At 42.2% G+C, this 24,175-nt stretch overlaps 1 protein-coding gene across 1 annotated transcript in view; it reads left to right on the top strand.

Moving 5' to 3' along the window:
- Nucleotides 1-24,175, top strand: part of LOC134541058 (WD repeat-containing and planar cell polarity effector protein fritz) — a 48,060-nt gene that overhangs the window by 2,917 nt on the left and 20,968 nt on the right. The window contains exons 2-9 of the mRNA XM_063384200.1: nt 916-1,051; nt 1,906-2,086; nt 5,205-5,404; nt 9,384-9,484; nt 10,694-10,808; nt 14,208-14,414; nt 17,986-18,257; nt 22,073-22,308. Coding sequence (XP_063240270.1) covers nt 916-1,051; nt 1,906-2,086; nt 5,205-5,404; nt 9,384-9,484; nt 10,694-10,808; nt 14,208-14,414; nt 17,986-18,257; nt 22,073-22,308 — 1,448 coding nt within the window. The remainder of the gene's footprint in view (nt 1-915; nt 1,052-1,905; nt 2,087-5,204; nt 5,405-9,383; nt 9,485-10,693; nt 10,809-14,207; nt 14,415-17,985; nt 18,258-22,072; nt 22,309-24,175) is intronic.

The following is a 24,175-nucleotide window of genomic DNA, read 5'->3' as shown; positions in this document are numbered from 1 at the left end:
TGGTGACAAGGGATACATTTTCCGTATCACGTATTCAAGGTAATCCTGATAGCATGATCCTGTTTACATTTTGTCCTGTGGTGCATGATGCTTTCTGTTTAAATTTAGTACATAAAAATATTGTTGACGTTACAAAAATTTGTGACCTAACCATGAATTATAATCGTAAGTCCACAAGACTGGACATAATTTGTTAGTACTGTTATATCAGAGATTGGTTTGCTCAGGATCTTTTGATGAATTAAATTAAAACATCAAGCATCATGTACCACTTGATGTTTAACTTTAACAGTTTGGCAGTTGTAGTGGTGGGGCTGCTAGACTTCATGAATGGAAAGAGTACCGGAGGTACACTCGACTGGTGCACTTGTTTGAGCCGCACACTTGGGGCCCGAAGTGCCAGGTCAAGCACAAGTGCTAGAAAACTCGATGACAGGTCTTCGGGGCGAGCTCCCCCCACGCTCGGCTCAGGAGAACTCAGCCGTCGCACAGCTCACAGCGCTCACGGACGGGCGCACTGGGGGCTGTTACTCTCTCTTGCCGCCGTCGTACGAGCGTGGCCCGTCGTGAGTTAGGCTGTTCACTGGTGCTTTACTCAGGGGCGCAACAACTCAATTTCCAGAAGGGGGGGGGGGGGAATATACCTTTTTATAAAGAATCATCGATCCCCCCTATAGAAGCGGGGGGTGGTGGGGTCCTCCCCCGGGAAAATTTGTATTTCAAGGTGGAAAATGGTCCTATTTAAGCAGTTTTATTATCTAAAAATTGATTACACATCACTTTCTTTGCCCCAGTTTGCCCCCACTTCATGGTTTCAGAGGAGGGAGGGGGGGGGGGGCAAAATACCCTTGCCCCCCCCCTCCTGTTGTTGCGCCCCTGGCTTTACTTGAGTGTGCTGCACGCTGATTGCTTCAGGTATCACGAGAAGAAAGATGCGTGTGACTCGCCGTACAGCGAGAGCAAGAAGACGTACGCGGAGAAGAGAGGGCTGTCGTGGTTCTTGCCGAACAAGCGGCCCGACAAGCTGAGGGACGCTGTGAAGGAGCTGGAGGCGAGTGCTTGCAACGAGGCTGCTGTGCCAGCGAGCGTGATCATCCTTTCCTGCCCACTCTCGCTCACTTCTGCCAACTTTCATTCCAGCTCACCCACTCTCACTCCATCTCACCTATGCTTCACTCCAACTGTTCTCCTCTCACTCCATCTTGCCCACCCTTGCTCTGTCCTACTCTCTCACTCACTCTTACTCATTCACTTGCATCCATTCTTGCTCACTCTTGCCCACTCACCTACAGTCTTAATCTCACTCTGTCTCACTCACTCTCACCCATCTCACTCCATCTTGCTCACCCTCACTCAGTTTCACTGTTCACCCTCAACTCACTCTAACTCACCCTCGCTCACTCGGGCCTAATATCACACATTAATACTCCCGTTCACTTTTGCTCACTCTTGCCCACTATTGCTCACTCTAGTTCACTCTTGCTCACTTTCATCTTCTCTCGCCCACTCGGTATCACTGATCACCAACTCAAAGGAGAGAGAACAGCGGTACACATTCACACCCACATTTTGACAGCCATTTTGGTTTTCAAAGCATTAAACACCCATTTGAATTTTATTTTGTGATTGTGGGTAATAAGTCCATAAAAAACATTCATTATTTTTTAAAGAAACAGACCTGACCTGGTGTTTGGTTGTATAAATTATATCTGTTAGCCATAAAGTCTTCCAACATTACAAAAACGTAGCAGTTACAGCGATACAATATCATAAAATTGTTTGACTAGAAATGAAAATAATTTTTAATTATTCATCGCTATCAGTGTACTTCCACTTGAGCAAGATGCAAGAAGTTTCACTTCCGTCACGTGTGGACTCCACGAACTCATTTTTCTTTTGTTCCAGGAGCAACTGTCCCAACACAAGGTTGTGTTCTGCCAGTGGCGAGACAGCTGCATCCTGCAAATAATCCTCAGCTCGGGCCTCCTTGTGAACATCTGCGTCGACGTATTCACGGGAGATCTCGCGAGAGTGTCGTTCGACAAGTACTTGGTCGGGAAACTGCTGTCGGAGTGCATTTCGGACGGTGAGCTGTCATTCTTTCTTGCTAGCCTGCACGCGTTTGTCGACCAAGAAAAGCGAGGTCTCTGTAGTTACTAGCAAGATCAGCATTTGTAAGCGACTTTTTCCCCGTGATTACTTTCGAACAGTTGATTCGATTTTTACACAATTTGGTAGGTAGCTAGGTATAGCCAACTGAATTTTTAAGTTCTTGTATGAGCAAAAGCGGTCGAGGTTTTTTTTTGTAGATCTAATAAATACACATGTATCTTTCGTAATTGAATGCATAACTTTAATTTTGGCTTGGAATCCAAACAGGAGAATATCCATAGAGATCATGATACTGCATGCATCAGAACTCAACTTAAGAAAATAAAAAGTAATTAAACGTAACTAAATTGGATTCCTGGCTTAAAATCCAAACAGTATAGTGTCCATAGAGATCATCATACTGCATGCCTCAAAGTGAATTAAAGAAAGTAACTAGGAGTTAAATGTAACTTAATTATATCTACTACTTCTGTAAAAATGTATATGTTATGTTAACTTTTGAAAGATTTGTACAATTATCTACCATTCGTATAATTTAGTTGTTAGGTTGTTTGTTACTTTGCAATTAGTTATGGGTTTAAAATTTACAGTCAGCTCTTGTATATAGAGTGAAATTTTACAATATGTGCGCACCATAAAAAAAGACTGCAGACATAAAAAGGCTAAATACAAATAAAAATTATATATATGTGCTTTTAAAACTTCTAGTTGTGTGATTGATATTGAATACTTGTTCACATAATCAAAAACATTTATTTAATATAAATTAATGTCAGTGATAGAAATTGTGTTAATAAACATTTTCAAGTAATTTTTCAAGTGTATTTGTATAAGTGAAGTTATGTTCCTTTGTATATTATTTATTTGTATTATAAACTATAACATTATTATTTAATTAATAATAAAATTTATAAATTAGAATAAACATTCAGCATATGTATTGATTTTCATTGTTAATTAAAACTAAACTAAATTATTTAACTAAACAAAACATTAACTTTATACATATTTTTATATTTATATGGAATTCTAAGCATTTATTTAAATTTTTAAATTTGTTTTGATTTATATATACTGTACCTACCTTATTTATAACATCACTCCAGTCCTTTTATTATTTCATTTCTATTAATAAATTGCATGCAAATATAAAGTTATTTTTTTATTATGTCACATAAACATAACTTCTGACGCACACACCTCAGTGCAACTGTAGTAGGGGTGCGGACTGATGTGACTGGAGTGTCTGTTGAAGCCGTGGCTGTGGATCCGACCAGCAGGGCCGTCGAGAGGAACCAAGGGTCCAGAGGCACACAATCTTGTCGTAGCCCCTCCCTACTATTTAATGTACAACTTTTACAACCTCACAATTAAAAAATATTAAAAAAAATAGGTGCGTGTACGAGAGTGCTAGTCTCCCGGGCCGACGAGAGTGTTAGTCTCCTGGGCTGATGAGAGTGCTAGTCTCATGGGCTGACAAGACTGTTAGTCTCATGGGCTGATGAGAGTGCTAGTCTCATGGGCTGATGAGAGTGCTAGTCTCATGGGCTGACGAGACTGTTAGTCTCATGGGCTGATGAGAGTGCTAGTCTCATGGGCTGACGAGAGTGTTAGTCTTCCGGGCTGATGAGAGTGCTAGTCTCATGGGCTGACGAGACTGTTAGTCTCATGGGCTGATGAGAGTGCTAGTCTCATGGGCTGATGAGACTGTTAGTCTCATGGGCTGATGAGAGTGCTAGTCTCATGGGCTGATGAGAGTGCTAGTCTCCCGGGCTGATGAGAGTGCTAGTCTCCCGGGCTGATGAGAGTGCTAGTCTCATGGGCTGACGAGAGTGCTAGTCTCCCGGGCTGATGAGAGTGCTAGTCTCATGGGCTGACGAGAGTGTTAGTCTCCTGGGCTGATGAGAGTGCTAGTCTCATGGGCTGATGAGAGTGCTAGTCTCCCGGGCTGATGAGAGTGCTAGTCTCCCGGGCTGATGAGAGTGCTAGTCTCATGGGCTGACGAGAGTGTTAGTCTCCCGGGCTGATGAGAGTGCTAGTCTCATGGGCTGATGAGAGTGCTAGTCTCATGGGCTGATGAGAGTGCTAGTCTCATGGGCTGATGAGACTGTTAGTCTCATGGGCTGATGAGAGTGCTAGTCTCATGGGCTGATGAGACTGTTAGTCTCATGGGCTGATGAGAGTGCTAGTCTCATGGGCTGATGAGAGTGCTAGTCTCCCGGGCTGATGAGAGTGCTAGTCTCATGGGCTGATGAGAGTGCTAGTCTCATGGGCTGATGAGAGTGCTAGTCTCATGGGCTGATGAGACTGTTAGTCTCATGGGCTGATGAGAGTGCTAGTCTCATGGGCTGATGAGAGTGCTAGTCTCCCGGGCTGATGAGAGTGCTAGTCTCCCGGGCTGATGAGAGTGCTAGTCTCATGGGCTGACGAGAGTGCTAGTCTCCCGGGCTGATGAGAGTGCTAGTCTCATGGGCTGATGAGAGTGCTAGTCTCATGGGCTGATGAGACTGTTAGTCTCATGGGCTGATGAGAGTGCTAGTCTCATGGGCTGATGAGAGTGCTAGTCTCATGGGCTGATGAGAGTGCTAGTCTCATGGGCTGATGAGAGTGCTAGTCTCATGGGCTGATGAGACTGTTAGTCTCATGGGCTGATGAGAGTGCTAGTCTCATGGGCTGATGAGAGTGCTAGTCTCCCGGGCTGATGAGAGTGCTAGTCTCCCGGGCTGATGAGAGTGCTAGTCTCATGGGCTGACGAGAGTGCTAGTCTCCCGGGCTGATGAGAGTGCTAGTCTCATGGGCTGACGAGAGTGTTAGTCTCCCGGGCTGATGAGAGTGCTAGTCTCATGGGCTGACGAGACTGTTAGTCTCATGGGCTGATGAGAGTGCTAGTCTCATGGGCTGATGAGAGTGCTAGTCTCATGGGCTGACGAGAGTGTTAGTCTCATGGGCTGACGAGAGTGCTAGTCTCCCGGGCTGATTAGAGTGCTAGTCTCATGGGCTGACGAGACTGTTAGTCTCATGGGCTGACGAGAGTGCTAGTCTCCCGGGCCGACAAGAGAGTGGGAGAGAGTGCGAGCGCGTGGCTGCCGCAGTGATCCTGACGCAGTCACACGTGATCGTCTCGTACAAGGACAACCAGATGACGGTGGTGCACCTGGCTCGGGCGGGGCTGCGGCGGGGGGCGCCGGAGAAGCTGGGCCGGCTGGAGCCGCGGCTGCAGGTGCTGGAGCTGGCGGGCCCGGCCGGCCGCCGCCTGGAACGGAGACTGTCCTCCAGCCTGTCCGGCGACATGGTGAGTGTTCGCCTTCTCATGATTTATTAACGGTGAAGCAGTTTTTTCCGTCACGTTTTAAATAAATGTTTCGGTGGACGCTAGGTACACCATATGCTCGTGTCAATGCATTCTGAATATTGGCATCATCTAGGAATATTTAATTAAAGGTGTGTAACATTAAGAGTTCTCCTGTCCTGATATTCAAATGAATTTACTTAAGAGTGGGCAATGAGTGGGATAATGCCTTTTCTTTCGAATAAAATTTACAATTGAATTCACAATATACACAAATATAAATTATTTTTCTAGTAGAATTTTAACTTACAGTGGAATTTCCCCCCATCCCCCCCCCACAACTTCACAAGAGTCCAATAAAAATTTATCTAAATAACAGTAAAATAAATTAGAGAGTAATCTACATGGGACCATTAAAAATACGTAAATGTAAAATAAAGTAAATAAAGAAAAACCTGGCAGTGAATTTTCTTTTTAAGTCTTAAAGTTTGTTTTTGATATAATTACATACATAAAATAGAATATTATTATTAATAATTTCAAATCATAATCATTGATTTTTTTTTTTTTTTTTTTTTGGTTAAATATAAAACGATGCATGAATAATGTTTTGCAGTACAAATCTAAATTTCTCCATAAATCATATAAGCCTCAAGAGGATTATCTTCTCGAGCCACTCCAAAGGGTTACAGCGAGAGCTGCCAAAAGCGTTAGTGAGCAATGTGCAGTATTCGTAAAACCAGCAGAAAACTGCTAAACGAGCAAAAAAAAAAAAAAACTTGGGGGAAAAGCCTTGTATAGTAAACAAAATGTATAAAACCTGCAAATAGTTTCGTACTAAACAGAACAGGCCAAAGTCAGTAGACACTGTTTTAACATTAAAATTTAAAATGCATTAATGAAACGCATTGCCTGCAGTAACTTCCTACCAAATTTGGTGAAATAATCTAGTCAGTATGCACGCTAATGATATGCAGTTGTTACGAGTAAGGTTGTCAATAGATAAATTTGGAAAGTATTTTAGTTTGTGTGCATTTTGAATCAATTTTTTCTTGTAACATACAGTAAATACATTTTTGCCATTTTTTCCTTTCTAAGATACATTTACCATAACTGCGCATAATTTAAGTATCTTTTCTTACTACATTTGGCTTAGCGAGAACTAATTTTTTTGCAGACACGAAACGAAAGATTGCATTGAACTTCGTATTTTCGACAAGAACATTTTTTGTGTTTTTTTATATTCAAAGAAATTTGTATGCATGTGTCATTGTTTAAAACAAGAAATCTTAAATTTAATTATATTATATCCAGACACTTTACATAATTTCTCGTAATTAGCAGTAGTTTTTTTCTTATGAAATTGTACAGTAATGTGTTGTGTTACATATTTTTGTGTGTACACTTGAAAAAATTATACATGTAACTGACTTGATACAAAACAAGAACACACTTCCCTTACTGTTCTCTAATGTTTGCTTTTGTTACTGAAGAACGAATGCAAAATGTATTTAGGTCCTCGCGTATGCCGTCGGGCCGTACCGTTGTCGCCTGACCACAGACTGGACGGTGACGAACTCAGTCAGGCAGTAGGAGGGTAATTGTATGCACAGACGTCTGCCTGTAACAGTATGTTATTTTGAATAATTCGTCAGGAAAAATTTGTAATTATCGGTTGTGGAAAGTTATGGACTAGTCAGGGAAAGTTCTCTGCAGATTTGTGTGGACACACTGAACATTGGTTCTCCTCCTAAACTCCACCTTGTGCATCTCTCTTGCCCTCTCCCTTTAAGGCCCTAGCCTACCCGGGCACACACATGGTGCACAGAGCTTCAGGAAAAACAAAATGATTCGAAAACTTCTCAAGATACCAGATTGGGGTCTGTTTGAATTTAAAAAAGCATTTAAGAATTCGCCAAGGGTCGAAAAGTAGATACGTAGTTTAGATTCCAGATTAAGATTTTAAACTGTATTTTTAGAATAGTTAAAATGGCTTAAAGACGTGTTTTTCAGAGCAAACTTTAGGCATAAAACTACCGGTTCAGATTCTTGAAAGCACTTAAGGGACTTGCATTACATCTTTATCTTAATTTACCCGCCATATAATGTTACGGTCACCGCTCATACGCACGACGAGAAGACTGCGCGCCAGTCCAGAGGAGACACCGCGCTAGAAGCACCGGCGAGCGTCGCGCTTATCATCCCACCTCGCCGACACAGATACACCCCTGACGAGGCAGGCCCCTTAATGACTACCCCTCCTGAGGGTTGTCTTTGGTTGTGCACAGTCACGGCTTGCTCACCCGACTGGCTTTAATAGGGTTCGGGCCCTTGATTCGTTCTTGTTCTGGTCTGTTCTTACACGAGCGCAGTGCTGCAGAGTTGTCGCAGCGAGCACAAGTGAGTAGAGTCATGGCAAACTTTAAGTAATTCTTCACTGTTTGTAAACAGTTTGTGGTGGTTAAACCATGTAATCTTTATTTAATTTTCACTTTAATTCTTGTTTAAATGAATTGTCGACTTCTTTCTTCTAAATTTAGTTTGGCTTAGCTTGTTCTGGTTTCGATTGCTCTGAATATTTTTGTACTTTTCCTTATAAGCATAACTATCTTTACTGTCCCTATCTTGAAGCCTTAAATGCTTGCTTGTAGTAGAGTCACAAAAGAAAAGAAAATTATAGTTCAGGAATTGGTTGTGTATTATGTTTTGCCTAACTCAGTATCACAAGGTTACTTCTCATGCATTTATCAGTATAAAAATGGAACATTGATATAATTTTTTTTCTGGATAAAACCGAAATAACAGTGAAATGGAAGTCTCTACACTGCCAAACACTGAACTGCAAGGCAAAAAACAAAATTAAGTGAAATTTACCTCAATTACTTCATTTCATTTATTAAAATATAAAAGTAATTTCATAACATTGAGTTTAGGTTTTTTTTTTTTGAAAACCTAATTTATTATTTAGTCTATTATGTAAAGAAAGTTATTTAGTTTCTATTTTTTTTTTTTTTTCAAAATAAAGAAATAAAAGCAGTCTATATTGTTGATACCATACAGACTAAAATTTGCTTATGATTTCTTGTTTCATATTAATAGTATTGAAAAAATAAGAGAGACCAAAAGTAAAATTGTAAATTGAAAATATGTAGGCACCAGAAATTGACTTAAACCACACAAACAATAAATGTTTAACTTATTCTCATCACTATACATATGTTTTTTATGTTTATTTTAAAGAGTCTTACCCTGAATTGTTGAAGCAGTTGTTTGGATGTAATTGTGCTTGATGTGTACTTATTGTGACATGTGTTTTAATTTTTAATGACGATAAGGACAAAATACACTGTTTTTAATGACAAAATTTGCACTTTTATAAAACCATAGTGTAATGCTTCCGGATCGTTCAAGTCGAGCCTTGGGTTGGTGGGGTTCTTTGTTTCAGCCCGACCGCAAACGCAAACAAAGCAACATTTGCTTTTCCTAGCATCGCTATAGTACCAGCTCCTTGACGCCGTTTTCCTTTTCCTCCTTTTTTTTTTATTTCGTTGCTCTTAGTAACACCTTACGATACCACTCACAAATAACAAAATGCTCAGGTTTTAAATTCTGAAGACCTTTTTTTATTTTCATTCACAACGGAACACAAACCCAAGCTTCTTCATCACTCTCCACCACCATTGTTATATTGTTTTCCCAAAAAAAAAAAAAAAAAACCACATTTGGCCAGGCCACACCAACCTTCTCAATCTAAATTCTCTTGCACCACATCTTACTCCGCCAAGTTTCCCAACACAAATAAAAAAACCTTCCAGGTACAAAAAAAAACACATAAGGAAAACCCTTAGTCCGGGAGTGCAAACACTTTACAATAGCATCTTGACTCCACCTGTTGGCTGTGTCGTGAGCCTGTGCGTGGGAGGGTTCGGGACTCCAGGCGGCCGTGTGGTGAAGAAGCAGTGTGGCGTGTGGCGTGTGGCAGGTGCTGGTGTGGTGGCGCTGCGCGCGGGACGAGGTGTATCCCTGGAGCCCCGTCGTCAAGGACCAGGACAGAGCCAACGTGCACGTGTACAGCGTCAGCGGGTGAGAGCGCCGCCACGCCGGGGCCCGTACGCCCAGTGGTGTGGATCCGCGATGTTGGTTTGGGAGGGGCTTCACCTTCTGAGTGCCTTGTTGCAGAAATTTAAAATTTGAAAACATACTAAACCTACTTAAATGAAGTAAGTGTAAGTGATGGAAATTGTACTGTAGGTAGTGTAGTACTAAGGTACTGGATAAACAATAATTTTTTGATCCTATCAGTTGGTAGAGTGTAGCATGGGTCCTCCCCAACTTTCCAATGTGAAGTGAGATATTAGATGGTAAAAAAAGACAAAATGTATGTTGTTGTTTTGTTTTTTTTTTTTTTTTGGGTCTGTTTGTATAAATACGTTGATAAGAATAATTTGCGTTTTTCCATGAAAGTATAACTCACTGGAAAATTTTTGCAGTAAATTACTGGAAAATTTTAAAAAAAAATACTTTTATGGAAGACTGACATCAGTAGTAATCCAAATTTTTTAATGTAACCTTTTAGCAGTACTGATTTCAAAACATTATAATCAAAGGGAGTTGACTTAGTCTATGAACAAAGAAGGGTAATATCAAGTTTAATTTGAGATTTTTCACGGGTAGACACAGATGCTTTTGAGTGGGTGGAAGGGGGCTGGATCTGCTACAGTCGTATGCCTCCTTGATATCCATTATTCTTGAAACCACCTTAAATGTCACCTCCTTAATAAAGATTGGTAGCGTGAAAGTAATGGGTGCATGTGGGTATTTTAATGTTCTCTTTTTTGTTTCCGACTTGGCAGCGAACAACGCTTTGCCCATGCGCTGTACAGTTGGCGAATTTTGGGCGATTTGAATAATTTTTTTGTATTTTTAGATCTCACCTTTAAACTACTGTCTTACTTTGCACTTATAAAATAAATGTGATTAGTTATAAAATTAATTTTTAGAGCTACAAATTTCAGATGGACGGTGTGCTTTGGTTAGATGTGTTCCAGAGATAATCATAGACAAGATGGGCTTATCTGTAAGAAGTGAACTAACCAACGAAAAATTTTTTTTGTGCATTAACTATTTAACATAGTTATTTTCTAGAGGGATTTTGTGATATTACAAATAGTTTTGTACCTCTTGATAGTGGTGAAGGCGAACAAGTAAAGGGGTCCTTGGAATCTCAGTAATTTCTGAATCGCGCGAGAGGGTAGGAAAGACTATATGACAAGTGTGTCTCTGGTATTTCAGCGCGAGGGCGGAGCTCGCCTGCTACTACCGGACGGAGTTCGACCCCGTCTGCGTGTCCTTCAGCCGGGTGCAGCCCAGCGTCATACACTCCATCGAACAGAAGGTCTCCAGGAAGGTGCGTTTCCCGATCAGTTAACCTGCTCGTCAGCTTCTCGATGCAACCTGCATGGAAACACCATGAAAGCAGACTTTCTGTACTCTTTGCTCTTGATTTTAATGCTTTATGTTTTCGTAAAAAAAAAATGTAATCAAGGTTGTTTTGTTCGTATATTTCATATTTGCGAGTGTGTGTGTATTATATCTGGAAATAATATTACCTGTTAAAAAAAATTTTTCTATTACTAGCATGTATTTACATAGTTAAGATAGGTTGATATAGCTACGATATAGAGTAATTTCTTTTATGCAGATTGGTAGGTAAACTGGATAAACAATAATTTTTTTGTTCCTGTCAGTTGGTAGAGGGTAGCATTGGTCCTACCCAACTTTCCAATGTGAAGTGAGATGTTAGGTGATAAAGATAGACACAATGTATGTTATTTTTGGTCTCTTTGTATAAAAATGTTGATGAAATTTATTTGAGTTTTTTCGTGAAAGCATAACTCACTGGAAAATTTTTGCAGTAAATTACTGGAAAATTTTCTAAAAAAAAAAATACTTTTTTGGAAGACTGACATCACTAGTAATCCATATTTGTTAATGCAACCTTTTAGCAGTACAGATTTCAAAACATTATAATCAAAGGGAGTTGACTTAGTCTATGAACACTGCAGGATCATAATGCAGGATGTGTGTTTGTGTCTGAATCGTGCCGTCCTGACTCGTTTTCCCCATTGTTCGGGTGGTCACGTTAGTCAAGCGGTCAGACCACTGGCCTCCCACCGGTGTGAACCAATTTGGATTCCTGACGGGGAAATGTTGCGGACTTTGTTGTAAACCTATGGGTTTATTGGGTGCTCTCGTGTCTACCCCTTATCAGTTGCCAATAATCTCCAAGTAGACCTGTGTGAATATTAGAATTTTCGAATACGAATAATAAACTATTCATCTTCAACTCAACCTCAAATAATAACACTTCGCAATAATGAATATTTGTTTCCTTACATGTAATTGATGTAGCATACCTCATGAGTTAGAAGTATACCAGTGTTCACTGTTGAGGTTAAGTCAATTGTGGTTCCAGTTAGTTTGGATCAAGGAGGTTTAACTGTTAATTTAAAATTAAACACTGAAAACCTCAAGTTTACTAGGTCCAATTTTTTTTTTTTTTTTTTCATACCTTTCCTGTTACCATTCCCCTTAAGATATTATATAATGAAAAAAACAGTATGTATTGATTCTGGAAACTTAAGTTTGTGAAACAAAAATTTAAAATGTAGAATGTTTCAAAACTATAGTTATTATTTCATTTAGTTTACGTTACTTTATTTTTGACCCTCAACACCTTTATTTGGATTTGATGGGTATATTTGAGGCACTCTCTGGGATTAGAATTAGAGATTCAGATTTAATAAAATTGTGATTTGATTTGACCCATCACTAATTTATATAGTATAAAAACTAAGGTATAGCAATTTAAATGTCCTTTAATTTGAATCACCCAAATTGGCTGTCAATAAATAGTCACCATTTCTAAAATCAGACTGATCACTGTCATCTATGGTTGTGCAAACACTCAGAATCTGTTTTGATATAAAGAAATTAAGTTATAGTTTTTTTCTTTACTATCAGAAATTCTGTTGGTGAGGTCTGCAAGATAAGAGTGCTGCCTACCCCTGTTGAGCCTTAATCTGTTCTGTGTTTACGAGGGATGGGAAGAAGGAATCACGATGGATGACTGAGGGGAGTTAGTTGCATGTCTGAGTCAGGAAGAACTGATGGTGTAGAGCTGCATGTCTGAGTCAGGGAGAAGTGATGGTGAAGAGCTGCAGGTCTGTGCCAGGGAGAAGTGACGGTGTGGAGTTGCATGTCTGTGCCAGGGAGAAGTGACGGTGTAGAGTTGCACGTCTGTGCCAGGAAGAAGTGATGGTGAAGAGCTGCATGTCTGTGCCAGGGAGAAGTGACGGTGTAGAGTTGCACGTCTGTGCCAGGAAGAAGTGATGGTGAAGAGCTGCATGTCTATGACAGGTAGAAGTGATGGTGTAGAGCTGAATGTCTATGACAGGAAGAAGTGACGGTGTAGAGCTGCATGTCTGAGTCAGGAAGAAGTGATGGTGAAGAGCTGCAGGTTTGTGCCAGGGAGAAGTGACGGTGTGGAGTTGCATGTCTGTGCCAGGGAGAAGTGACGGTGTAGAGTTGCACGTCTGTGCCAGGAAGAAGTGATGGTGAAGAGCTGCATGTCTGTGCCAGGGAGAAGTGACGGTGTAGAGTTGCACGTCTGTGCCAGGAAGAAATGACGGCATAGAGCTGCGCATGTCTGTGCCAGGGAGAGGTGACAGTGTAGAGCTGCATGTCTGTACCAGGGAGAGGTGACGGTGGAGAGCTACATGTCTGTGCCAGGGAGAAGTGACGGTGTAGAGTTGCACGTCTGTGCCAGGAAGAAGTGACGGCATAGAGCTGCGCATGTCTGTGCCAGGGAGAGGTGACAGTGTAGAGCTGCATGTCTGTGCCAGGGAGAAGTGACGGTGGAGAGCTACATGTCTGTGCCAGGGAGAAGTGACGGTGTAGAGTTGCACGTCTGTGCCAGGAAGAAATGACGGCATAGAGCTGCGCATGTCTGTGCCAGGGAGAGGTGACAGTGTAGAGCTGCATGTCTGTGCCAGGGAGAAGTGACGGTGGAGAGCTACATGTCTGTGCCAGGGAGAAGTGACGGTGTAGAGTTGCACGTCTGTGCCAGGAAGAAGTGTCAGCATAGAGCTGCGCATGTCTGTGCCAGGGAGAGGTGACAGTGTAGAGCTGCATGTCTGTGCCAGGGAGAAGTGACAGTGTAGAGCTGCATGTCTGTGCCAGGGAGAAGTGACGGTGGAGAGCTGCATGTCTGTGCCAGGGAGAAGTGACGGTGGAGAGCTGCATGTCTGTGCCAGGGAGAAGTGACGGTGGAGAGCTACATGTCTGTGCCAGGGAGAAGTGACGGTGGAGAGCTGCATGTCTGTGCCAGGGAGAAGTGACGGTGTAGAGTTGCACGTCTGTGCCAGGAAGAAGTGACGGCATAGAGCTGCGCATGTCTGTGCCAGGGAGAGGTGACAGTGTAGAGCTGCATGTCTGTGCCAGGGAGAAGTGACGGTGGAGAGCTACATGTCTGTGCCAGGGAGAAGTGACAGTGTAGAGCTACATGTCTGTGCCAGGGAGAGGTGACAGTGGAGAGCTGCATGTCTGTGCCAGGGAGAAGTGACGGTGTAGAGCTGCATGTCTGAGTCAGGAAGAAGTGACGGTGTAGAGTTGCACGTCTGTGCCAGGAAGAAGTGACGGCATAGAGCTGCGCATGTCTGTGCCAGGGAGAGGTGACAGTGTAGAGCTAGAGCTGCATGTCTGTGCCAGGGAGAAGTGACGGTGTAGAGCTACACGTCTGTGCCAGGGAGAGGTGACGGTGGAGAGCTGCACGTACGAGGTCAGCAAGAGCCGCCTGCAGAGGACAGCGGTCACGTCCATCCCGCTGCAGACGCAGGTGTGTTGCCACGGCTACAGTCCCGACGAGGAGAAGCTGCTGCTGGGATGCATCGACGGCTCGCTGGTGCTGTTCGACGAGGGCCGGGGCATCACCCATCTCGTCAAGGCCGCATTTGTGAGAACCTGACACTTTCCATTCATTCTGCTGCTACTGTTCAAAGTCAGCAATCACTTGCTTATTCAGTGTATGTTTTTTTTTTATTTTGCTGTATATACTTTGATAGTAAAAATCAAATTTGAGTGAAAAAATTTATTTCACTTAGTTAATGAGCATATCTTAACCGAGTGGTATAATCTTAAAATTTATATATATTTTTTTATTTATTTAATTTTGTAACATGCCCATTAACAGTCTTATATGGTGGGCATGACACATACAGACAAAGACACAGCTATCACAGCAACACAGCTATCCCTGCAAATGCATGGATCCCACCCGCGCCGGTCCATAGCAGGAAAGACATCTGCGAATGGTAACATACAAGGGCAGAGTATTATACGTTGGCAGTGACAACCACACCTATACAATAACAATCCGACAGAAAATAACATTGTAAGACACAAACATTTACAAATATTGTCGTTATTATCTTACTATTTAATTCATGCAAAAGATTCTTATTTCTTAGTTTTAAAAAAAATAAAGCTTAAATAAAATATTCTCATTTATCATGCTTTGTATGTTGGGCTTCACACTCTATGGTAGAGCTGCCAACCATTACGGATTTTCCGTAATTATTACGGATTTTAACCCGGAATTACGGAACATCGCTGGTTTATTACGGAAATGAGGCTTTGTGCTGCATGCTAACGGAGAAAATTCCGTTTCTGCTGTGCTTGTTTCGTGAACGCAGTTTGAATACATCGCTTGGTTGCTCAAATAACGGAACTAGTAAGTGTGCGCATGTACAATGTACTGTCGAAATAAGTAAATTAATTCTCGTGCTTTCAAATAATAATGGGATGGTATTACGTCCGTTGTACGATACAACTAAGTACATATTCTCTGACTTATCGTTTGAAGGCTACTTAAATCACGATAATTTTTTTACGGTACTTTGGCTAACCTGTGTTGCGTTAATTTATTTCTTGAAAGCCATTTTTTTCATCATAGTGTTTTTGTCGTGTCTACAGACGTGAAATTTTTTTATGTTTTTCAATAGTGTTGTGTTCTTCAGTGCCGGTTTTAGAAATGAAGCGTGTGACAGAATAATGGGTATATGGGGGGAAAAAAACACGCAAGTCTTCAGAACTTTCGATTTAAATATTCAAAAGAATGGCCATGCTTGTCGTTTTCAAATGTTTGGGACGCCACGGTTTTGTAATGTATGCACGTGTGACTTTTCGATTGCATATGGTGGAAGGGATGACTGTAGACGGCATATTGAATCTAAGAAACATGCAGAACATTTTAAAGCCGTGACGAGCAATAAATCTATATCTTCGTTTTTTCGCTACATCTGAAGAAACGAAAGTAACGAACGCAGTTATTGTTTACAAGTCCTTGTGTTTGTCTTGTTGTTTGTTTACATGACATTTCTTATCCAACCAGGATAAAAAAAGCAAATAAAAAGACAGTTGCTTTAAAGTTTAACTTTGAATACTTTGAATTGAAGATTCAAAATATCCAGTAAAATTATTAATATTTCTTACATATTCAGATGATTGTATTGTTCAAATAGATTTTTTTATTCATTAATTTGCATTGTATTCATATTTTTCTTTTGCATATTATTGTCCTTGTTTTATCTTGAGAGGGTGTTATAATGCCCCAGGAAAAATTTATCGTGCATGATTTACGCGTACTTTTTTCATATACCTAATTGCCATTACTGATGGGTGTGATTTGAGGTTGGCAGCTCTGCTATGGCATGTCTATGTGGCTGTGGTATTTTTTTTTCTAATAATGGTGCTCATCTTTATGAAATTGGTATACATACTCGTATATTTAGTTACTAATTATGATTTTGATGATATTTTGCAGTATTGTTAGATTTAGTGATAATTATTAAATATATAACATTTCTTATATTATACATTGTCAGTATATACATTAATATCAACATTTTTCCACTGCCATTTGTTTAAAAAAATAATACATTTTTATTTTAACTTGGATAAAACTTGATAAGATAATCAGATTCCTACTGATAACATTTCCCCCCAAATTGATGGAGAATCAAAGAAAACTTGAAATACAATTATAAATTATATTACTCTTCAAATCAGTAAATTAATCAAATATAATTTTAGATTATATAATCAGTATTTATATGGTTGCACCACTTTGGGAAACACATAACATTATTTTAGTTCTTGTTTTGCTTACAAAATCATTGGGGAAAAAAAACTGTTATTTCTTTGTGATCCATTTGTAAGCATAAAACCTAAGGCTGTAGTCGTTGGAAGCAAATATTGCTCTTGAATTTTTATAGTATAATCTCGGCTTTGATTGGCCTCTCCCAAGCTTGTCTGATCCCTCATTCCAGTAGGTAGCCCCACGTGTATCACTTCAGCTGTGCTCGTTGGGAGAGGCGACTAATCGGGATGTGTTCGGGACACGAGCCTTGTGTGGACCGTCATCTGGGTTTTTTTTCCTGTTTCGTCTTCTTCTTCTCTTCGCCCCGCTGTATCTTCTCTTCTCTTCGGGATCGTCCGAGGCCTGGGCGGGTTCTCCCTCACCGATGAATGCTGACTCGTACCTGATGCCACTCTAGTGACCCAACAGGCAGGTCCTGGGTGTTGTGACACCGTGCAGTGTCGCAATTATTTTTTTGTTTGGCGTTTTGGTGTGTGTGTTTTGCTGTCCGTCGCGAAGGTTGGCGGTGACGCGGTCCGGCGACCGGTGAAGTGGGGTCTCTTTCCGACGAGGATGTGGTTCTTTGGCTTGGCGTCGCGCAGTCGGCGGAGCGGGGTGTCTGGTAGGACGAGGTGGATGTTCTTTGCCTTGTCGGGTTTTCTGACTGCCGGAGTGCAGGGAGAGGACGAGCGACGCCGGAGAGCGGACGTCGGCTGTGGGACTCGTGAAAGGGGATTTATTCCTAACGGCGGCGCAAATGTTAGGGATGTGTTAACGCAAATGATTAGAGACGTGCAAAATTCGCGGGTTCATTTCGCGGTAGGCCAGCATCAAAACAACTATACCTTCGTGCCGCTTCCGCCATCTTGTGACTAGTTCGTTCTCGTTTGTTTTCGCTTCGGTATGTCGGCCGTGCGCGACAGAAGGAGGACTAGGGAGCTCAGACGCCAAGATATCTGCCGAGCACTATTTAAATTTTATTACATATTTAATTATTTTTTTAAATATTAAGTGCTTTGTTTTTTAACTGTGATTTCCTGTCCATAATTTTATATTTTAACTGTGATTTCTATATTCTTTCTCCTAGACTCTCAATCAAAAAGTTTGGGGTCGCATTACATTCAGAGATGCAGAATTCTCAATAACAATAATAATATTTCTTTAGTGAAACTTTTTAAGGCTTATTTTTTAAAGGCTAATCATTACAAACACAATAGAGCTTTGGCAACAGCAATTTTGTCCATCCCAGAGGTCAACGAATCCGCGAAATTTGGCAGGTCTCTCTGCAAATGAGAAGTCACACGATTTTTACCGGGAGGAACGAGTTGGCGTGCTAGTCGAGACCAGGCCCGTGGCCATGTGTGTTCCCGGGACGGCGGCCGTGCAGATCTCCACGATGGTGTCGTGGCACCCGGACGGCGCGCTGGTGCTCGTGGCCAACGACCGGAGCCAACTCCAGTGCTTCGACGTGGCGCTGGCCTGCGTGAGGCAGCAGCTGCTGAGCGAGGACGTGACCCCCGCGGGGCTGCTGGACCTGGGGTGCTACTTCCGGGGCCGGCCCTCGCTGCTGGGGGCGCGCTGGGGCCCCTCGGCCCGGGCCGACCGGCACGGCGATGCCCTGGCGCCCGGCGACGCACTGCTGCTGCTGCTCTTCCACAGGTGCTGCTTCTCCTCTCTCTCAGGGCCCGTAGCCTTTGTACGTCCTCCTGTGTTTAGAGAAGACAGCGCGCCAGTTCAGAGGCGATACAGAGCTCGAAGCACGAGCGAGCGTCGCGCTTATCATCCCGCCTCGCTGGAAAAAAAAAAACACCTTTTGACTCAGGAGAACACTTTATGGCATATCCAGACGAAGGGAGAATAATCTCGGAAGAGCTCTCCAGGTAGCAGTCAACCTGATAGTTTTATTTTTAAATTACTGTGGTAGACTTCCCATAGTTACACTTCCATCAAAAACTCATCCGGTGCTTTTTGAATTTTTTAAAAAAATTGGATAGCGACACCATTTTCGAATTCATGCCGCATGGTATGTTATAAGTTTGTAACATCATCATCATCCATCATAAACTGTTTCCAGCCTGTGGCTGGGTCAGCAAAGTAAAATGCCTCCCTCCATCTTCCTCTACCTCCCAACGTTCTATCTCCTTCACTTTAATACTCCAATCTTCTCCTCTCTCCTGCACTCCTGTAACTATCTGTTCTTCCCATCTCCTCCTTGGTCTTCCTGTGTACTTCAATTCCATCATTTTCCTAGGCAGCCTCTCTCTCTTTTCCCATTCTCTGCACACGTCCATACCGTCTCATGCTTGCTTTTCCAATGATCTCATTCAAGTCTTGTACTCTTGCTCTTGCTTGTACAATCTCATTCCTGATTTTGTCCCACCTCGTAACTGCTGACACACTCCTCATAAACTTCATTCCTATTGCTCTGATCTTCCCAGCATCTCTCTCGTCAACAGTCCAAGAATGTGCTCTGTGTGCCTGGGGTTACCCCCGCTACGGGACAGGAGTAGACTGTACACCCAGCGACTCAACGTCGAGTGTCAGGCGGCGGTAAATAACTTGACTCCAGACAGCGTCCAACGGCTTGGGGCGAAGGAGATCTTGTAGGAGGGTGTTGAGCTCGCAGTAGAGGAAATGCTACTGGAAACTCAGCATGCTGGGACGGGTTAGCAGCTTCCGTCAATTACTGGCGTGAGGCTGAAGGTGATTGACGTTGACAAGGCTCACGTTCAGGTAGTAGCAGGCATGGACAAGGTGTCTAATGGCTGCTACACTGCTTGCACCACAGGCTCACCTTGCGGCCTATAGGTGGCAGCCCCGCCGGCCTGGTGTAGGACGTGACTCACCTTGTAAGCTGGCCGGCGACCGAAATTTTAACTCCACTCGAGAAAAGAAAGTTTGTTACACATGAAGACATATTATTTTGATTGTGACATGTCCAGTTCGCGCGGCCAGACACGACAATCACACTTCATGGTACATGGCACTTGAAAATTGAGCATTGCTGATAAGAGATAAACAGTCTTAAATTTTTAGATGGGTAATTTTCCTACACGTGTGAATGGATTGCTGATTTAAAAAAAAAAAAAGTTCTAAAACTTCTCTGAATTTTTTTCTTCACAATTATCAAAAATACATACAGTAATATTTTTTTTTTTTTTTTTTTTTTGCAGTTTTCACAGAAGTAGTTTTTTCTGTCGCTAGAAACAGGTGTTCTCAGTCTAGCAACACACACAAAATATTTTAAATCAAATATCATAAAACTGCCCCTAGTAAATATTACTAACTAGGTACAGGCAGAGCCTTCCAGGCCTTAACAGTTATCACACAGTAGTTCTAGGCGTGATGGGTGTGTACCTGTGGTCATCAGGAGGTAAAAGGTTCTTACTCATGGTAATCGACTACTTCACCCCATGGGTGGAACCATTCCCACTGTCCAGCTGTGGTCCTGACACCATTGGGCACGCGCTGGAAACTGAACTTTTATTTATTACTTATTTATTATAAATTTTTTACATGCCCGTCTGCAGTCACTTTGATGTTGGGCATGACAATGGAACAATTAAAAAACAATTATGGTTCTTGCAATCACGTGTTCCCTGGCAGCCAACAGACACCAGCGGGCAGGCACCACTTTAAAGGGGGAAAACTCCCTCAAGCAGTCATATTGTATCGAATTGTAATTTTGTTGGACAACGCCACCCAATCCTCAACCCGACAGTGGACAGAATTTTGTGGAAAGTGGCGAGTCATACCACACACCGCACCTGTTCATCATCCGCGAACCAGTCCAACCGAGCGCAGAAATCAGATGATTGAAGCACAGTTACAGCTACGACTAAGTTTGGCAGACTACCGTACAGAGTGGGACACACGGATCCCAGACAGCTTGCGGCGGAGGGGTTAACGCAGCCACCGGCGAGATGCCAGCGACACAGTGCGAGTGTGGAATCAATCCGTGCACGGACAGTGCCGCGCGCAGGACACAAATGCCGTGATGGCGGTGACAACTCGACGAGGCACGACACATCAGTTGCAACGCAAGCCCACGAAAACTTTCCCTCCACCTGTACTGACGCCCGGCCTGCTAGTTTACTGACCACGCCCCCCTGTTGGTGGTTAATCACCACTTCTGCATGGGACGGGCACTTGGGTCACAAACATTACTAGTTTCTACGCCATTAGGGACTGGTTGCCTCAACCGGCGTTCATCCAGTGCCGCACGACCTGACTAGCGGACCTTCTGTTATAGAGAGTTGCGTAGCTCAACCAACCAATCACAGAACGGCACTACATACTTAGCAAGGTCATCGTTGAAAAATGTACAGACACAGAGAGTTCTATGATTCTTTGTTGTGAAATCTTAACACAATTGCATAGTTTCTCCTGCAGAAATAACTTCCAGCGAACATTCCACTCGTAACTAGTCCACAGCACGCATTGTCAGTTTCCCTAATGATAAAAACATTCTATTTGAGGGAAACAATTTAATAACTACACCACTGTTTGCGCTTGAGGAATTCACCAAGTTTCTGCGATTCCTGAAAAGGTCTAAAAATTAATTTCAAAAATGAAACCTATCAAAATGTAACTAAAATAAATAAATGACAGTTAAAATAATGAAAATTTTATCCAGCCCAAAAAAAATTAGACAGTAATAAATTAACAATGTAATTAATGATGCAATTATTTTTAAACATAAATATCATGAAACTAAAGTTCTTGTGCATGTAGTCTTTTATGGCAGTTAGGAAGTGGGCAAAGGGTCTCGTAAAACTACTACAAGATATATCAAATGTAGATTTTTTTTTTACTAGAGTACCATTTGATAGTATCAAATGTATCAGACTAAGTTGAGAATGCCCTTTGTGCTTGCATAGCAACACAGTGTTACTTATTGTAGCTTTTTGAACAGCTCATTCAGACAAGTATTTGCAGTTCAGTTTCACGTTGGGAATATTTTAGCATTGAGTTTGATGTTCATTCAATATGCATGGAAGAACGAGTATTGGTGCAGGCTTATGAAAGAACCTCACTCTAAAGCAGGGTTCACAAAAACTCAGTTTTTTTTAACCCCATGTTTTATAGGTTTTTTTCCCCAATAAACCATGGTTTTTTTTTTTTTGAAAAAGATTTAATTTAAGTGTGTTTTCTGAAAGAAAAAAAATTAGTACATATATTAAGTCTACTGAAAAACTTCTGTTTGGTTGTCTTCACTCTCAGTTATTTTATAAATGAAAAATTATTTGTCTCTTACTTGTATCCATTTAAAGGGGTTGGTTGTAATAAGCTGAAATCAGCCTGTGTACTTTCGTATGTGTTATTTATTTATGTTAAATAATAATATAAGATAAAACTTATTGTTTTTTTGTAGTTAAAAGTGGGGCTCACAGACTGGTTTTTATGGAAAAAGAAACTGACTGGCTGGTCGCGGTGCACGGCTGCCACCCCTACTAAGCGTGTGCTTGCTCCAGGGGCCCGCTGGCCGTGCTGAGGCTGGTGGGAGGGGGCGGGCTGCGCGGGGACGCCCACGGCGCGGGGCTCACGGCCGACGCGCTGGTGTGCCTCTACCTGTCCGTGAACCACGTGGACCGGGCCGTCAACGTCCTGCTGAGCCTCAACTGGGACTCACACGGCCCCAGCTGCCTGGCCTGCCTGCAGCGCATCGTGAGCCACCTGTGCCGCCAGCCGCTCGCCCCGGACCGCGAGGGTGGGTGTCGGTCCGCCAGCCCGGCCGGGAGTGTGTGTGTGTGTGAGCGAGTGTGTGTGTGAGAGTGTGTGTATGTGAGAGAGAGTGTGTGAGATAGTGTGTGTGTTAGAGAGTGTGTGTGAGAGTGTGTGTATGTGAGAGAGAGTGTGTGAGATAGTGTGTGTGTTAGAGAGTGTGTGTGAGAGTGTGTGTATGTGAGAGAGAGTGTGTGAGAGAGTGTGTGTTAGAGAGTGTGTGTGAGCAAGTGTGTGTGAGAGAGTGTGTGTGAGAGAGTGTGTGAGAGTGTGTGTGTGAGAGCGAGTGTGTGAGAGCGAGTGTGTGAGAGAGAGTGTGTTAGAGCGAGTGTGTGTGAGAGTGTGTGTGTGAGAGTGTGTGTGTGAGAGTGTGTGTATGTGAGAGAGAGTGTGAGAGCGAGTGTGTGTGAGAGTGTGTGTGAGAGTGTGTGTGAGATAGTGTGTGTGAGAGTGTGTGTGTGAGAGTGTGTGTGTTAGAGAGTGTGTTAGAGAGTGTGTGTGAGAGTGTTTGTGTGAGAGCGAGTGTGTGAGAGCGAGTGTGTGAGAGCGAGTGTGTGAGAGCGAGTGTGTGAGAGTGTGTGTGTGAGAGTGTGTGTATGTGAGAGAGAGTGTGAGAGCGAGTGTGTGTGAGAGAGTGTGTGTTAGAGAGTGTGTGTTAGAGAGTGTGTGTGAGAGCAAGTGTGTATGAGAAAGAGAGTGAAATTGTGTCCGTGCGCGTGTGTTCGTTTTTTTTTTTTTGCCTCGCAGTATCGCCTCTAAGAGCAAGGTTTTGTACTTGCATGCATTAGGGTGTTCGGAACCGGATCTGATTTTTCATGACAGGAATTTCGCTACTAGTCTAGGGAAACTGTGATATTTGAGTGGTAAGAGAAGTGAGGATGAAGGTGTCATGCAAGTCCCTTGAGTGATTTCAAGAATCAGCACCATGTGTGTTATACCTAAAAACTTATTCTGATGCAGCGTGCCGTGTTCGAATCCTGGATGCAATTCCTCCCAGCAAGCTCCACTCGGCACTTGCACAAGATGACAAAAATATAGTTAGCGCAGCGCCCCGTTGCATTAGGGGGAGGAAGCAGTTGGGTGTTTAAAGTAGGGACGAACAAATTTACGTAATAATAAGGTATAATGTACTAGAGAAAATTATAATTTAAAAAATAAACCTTATTTCAAGTCACGATCAGAAAAGCTGACAATTTTATTTCAACAAACATGAGTAAATAGAATATAACCTCTTTCGATGAGTTGCAATAAATATAAGTTTAAAAATTATAACAATTTGTTTAACCCTCATTCGGGCTGTATTGTAAATGCTTGCAAAACTGAGACTTAAAAGAAATTACATTATGAGTGTACAAAGTGAACTTCACGCAAATCTCAACAGTGAACCATACTTAGACTGTGCACGAAGAAGAAGGCAACTTGAAAAGCAAAAAAAAAAATATTATAATAATAACATGTGGTTAGATCTTGAACAATAAATCTTAAAAGGATTAACATTGAAATACAAAGATAGTATAGCCGGCAGTAGAAAGAGCTTAACATACACGCATATAAGTGCACTTATCCAAAGTTCGTACGTACTACTGAATACCAATACATTTTTTTCCACACAAATAAATAATACATTAATTATAACTATGCCAGATAAAAATATATGGGCGCTAAGAGCTAGTCGTCCTAGGGAAACAAATGCTCATGCACAATAGCTACTGAAGCTACACGGTAAAGCATAACTGGACGAGTCAGATTCATTCAGGGCTACAAATTACATGAGTACCACTCAAAGCCAGCAAGGATAAATGAACGACGATCCAGCATAGACTATTATTACGATAACATATAACAAATAAACC

The sequence above is a fragment of the Bacillus rossius genome, chromosome 18 (assembly GCF_032445375.1).
Source record: "Bacillus rossius redtenbacheri isolate Brsri chromosome 18, Brsri_v3, whole genome shotgun sequence".
NCBI lineage: Eukaryota > Metazoa > Arthropoda > Insecta > Phasmatodea > Bacillidae > Bacillus > Bacillus rossius.
This window is presented reverse-complemented; position numbering and strand designations above follow the sequence as displayed.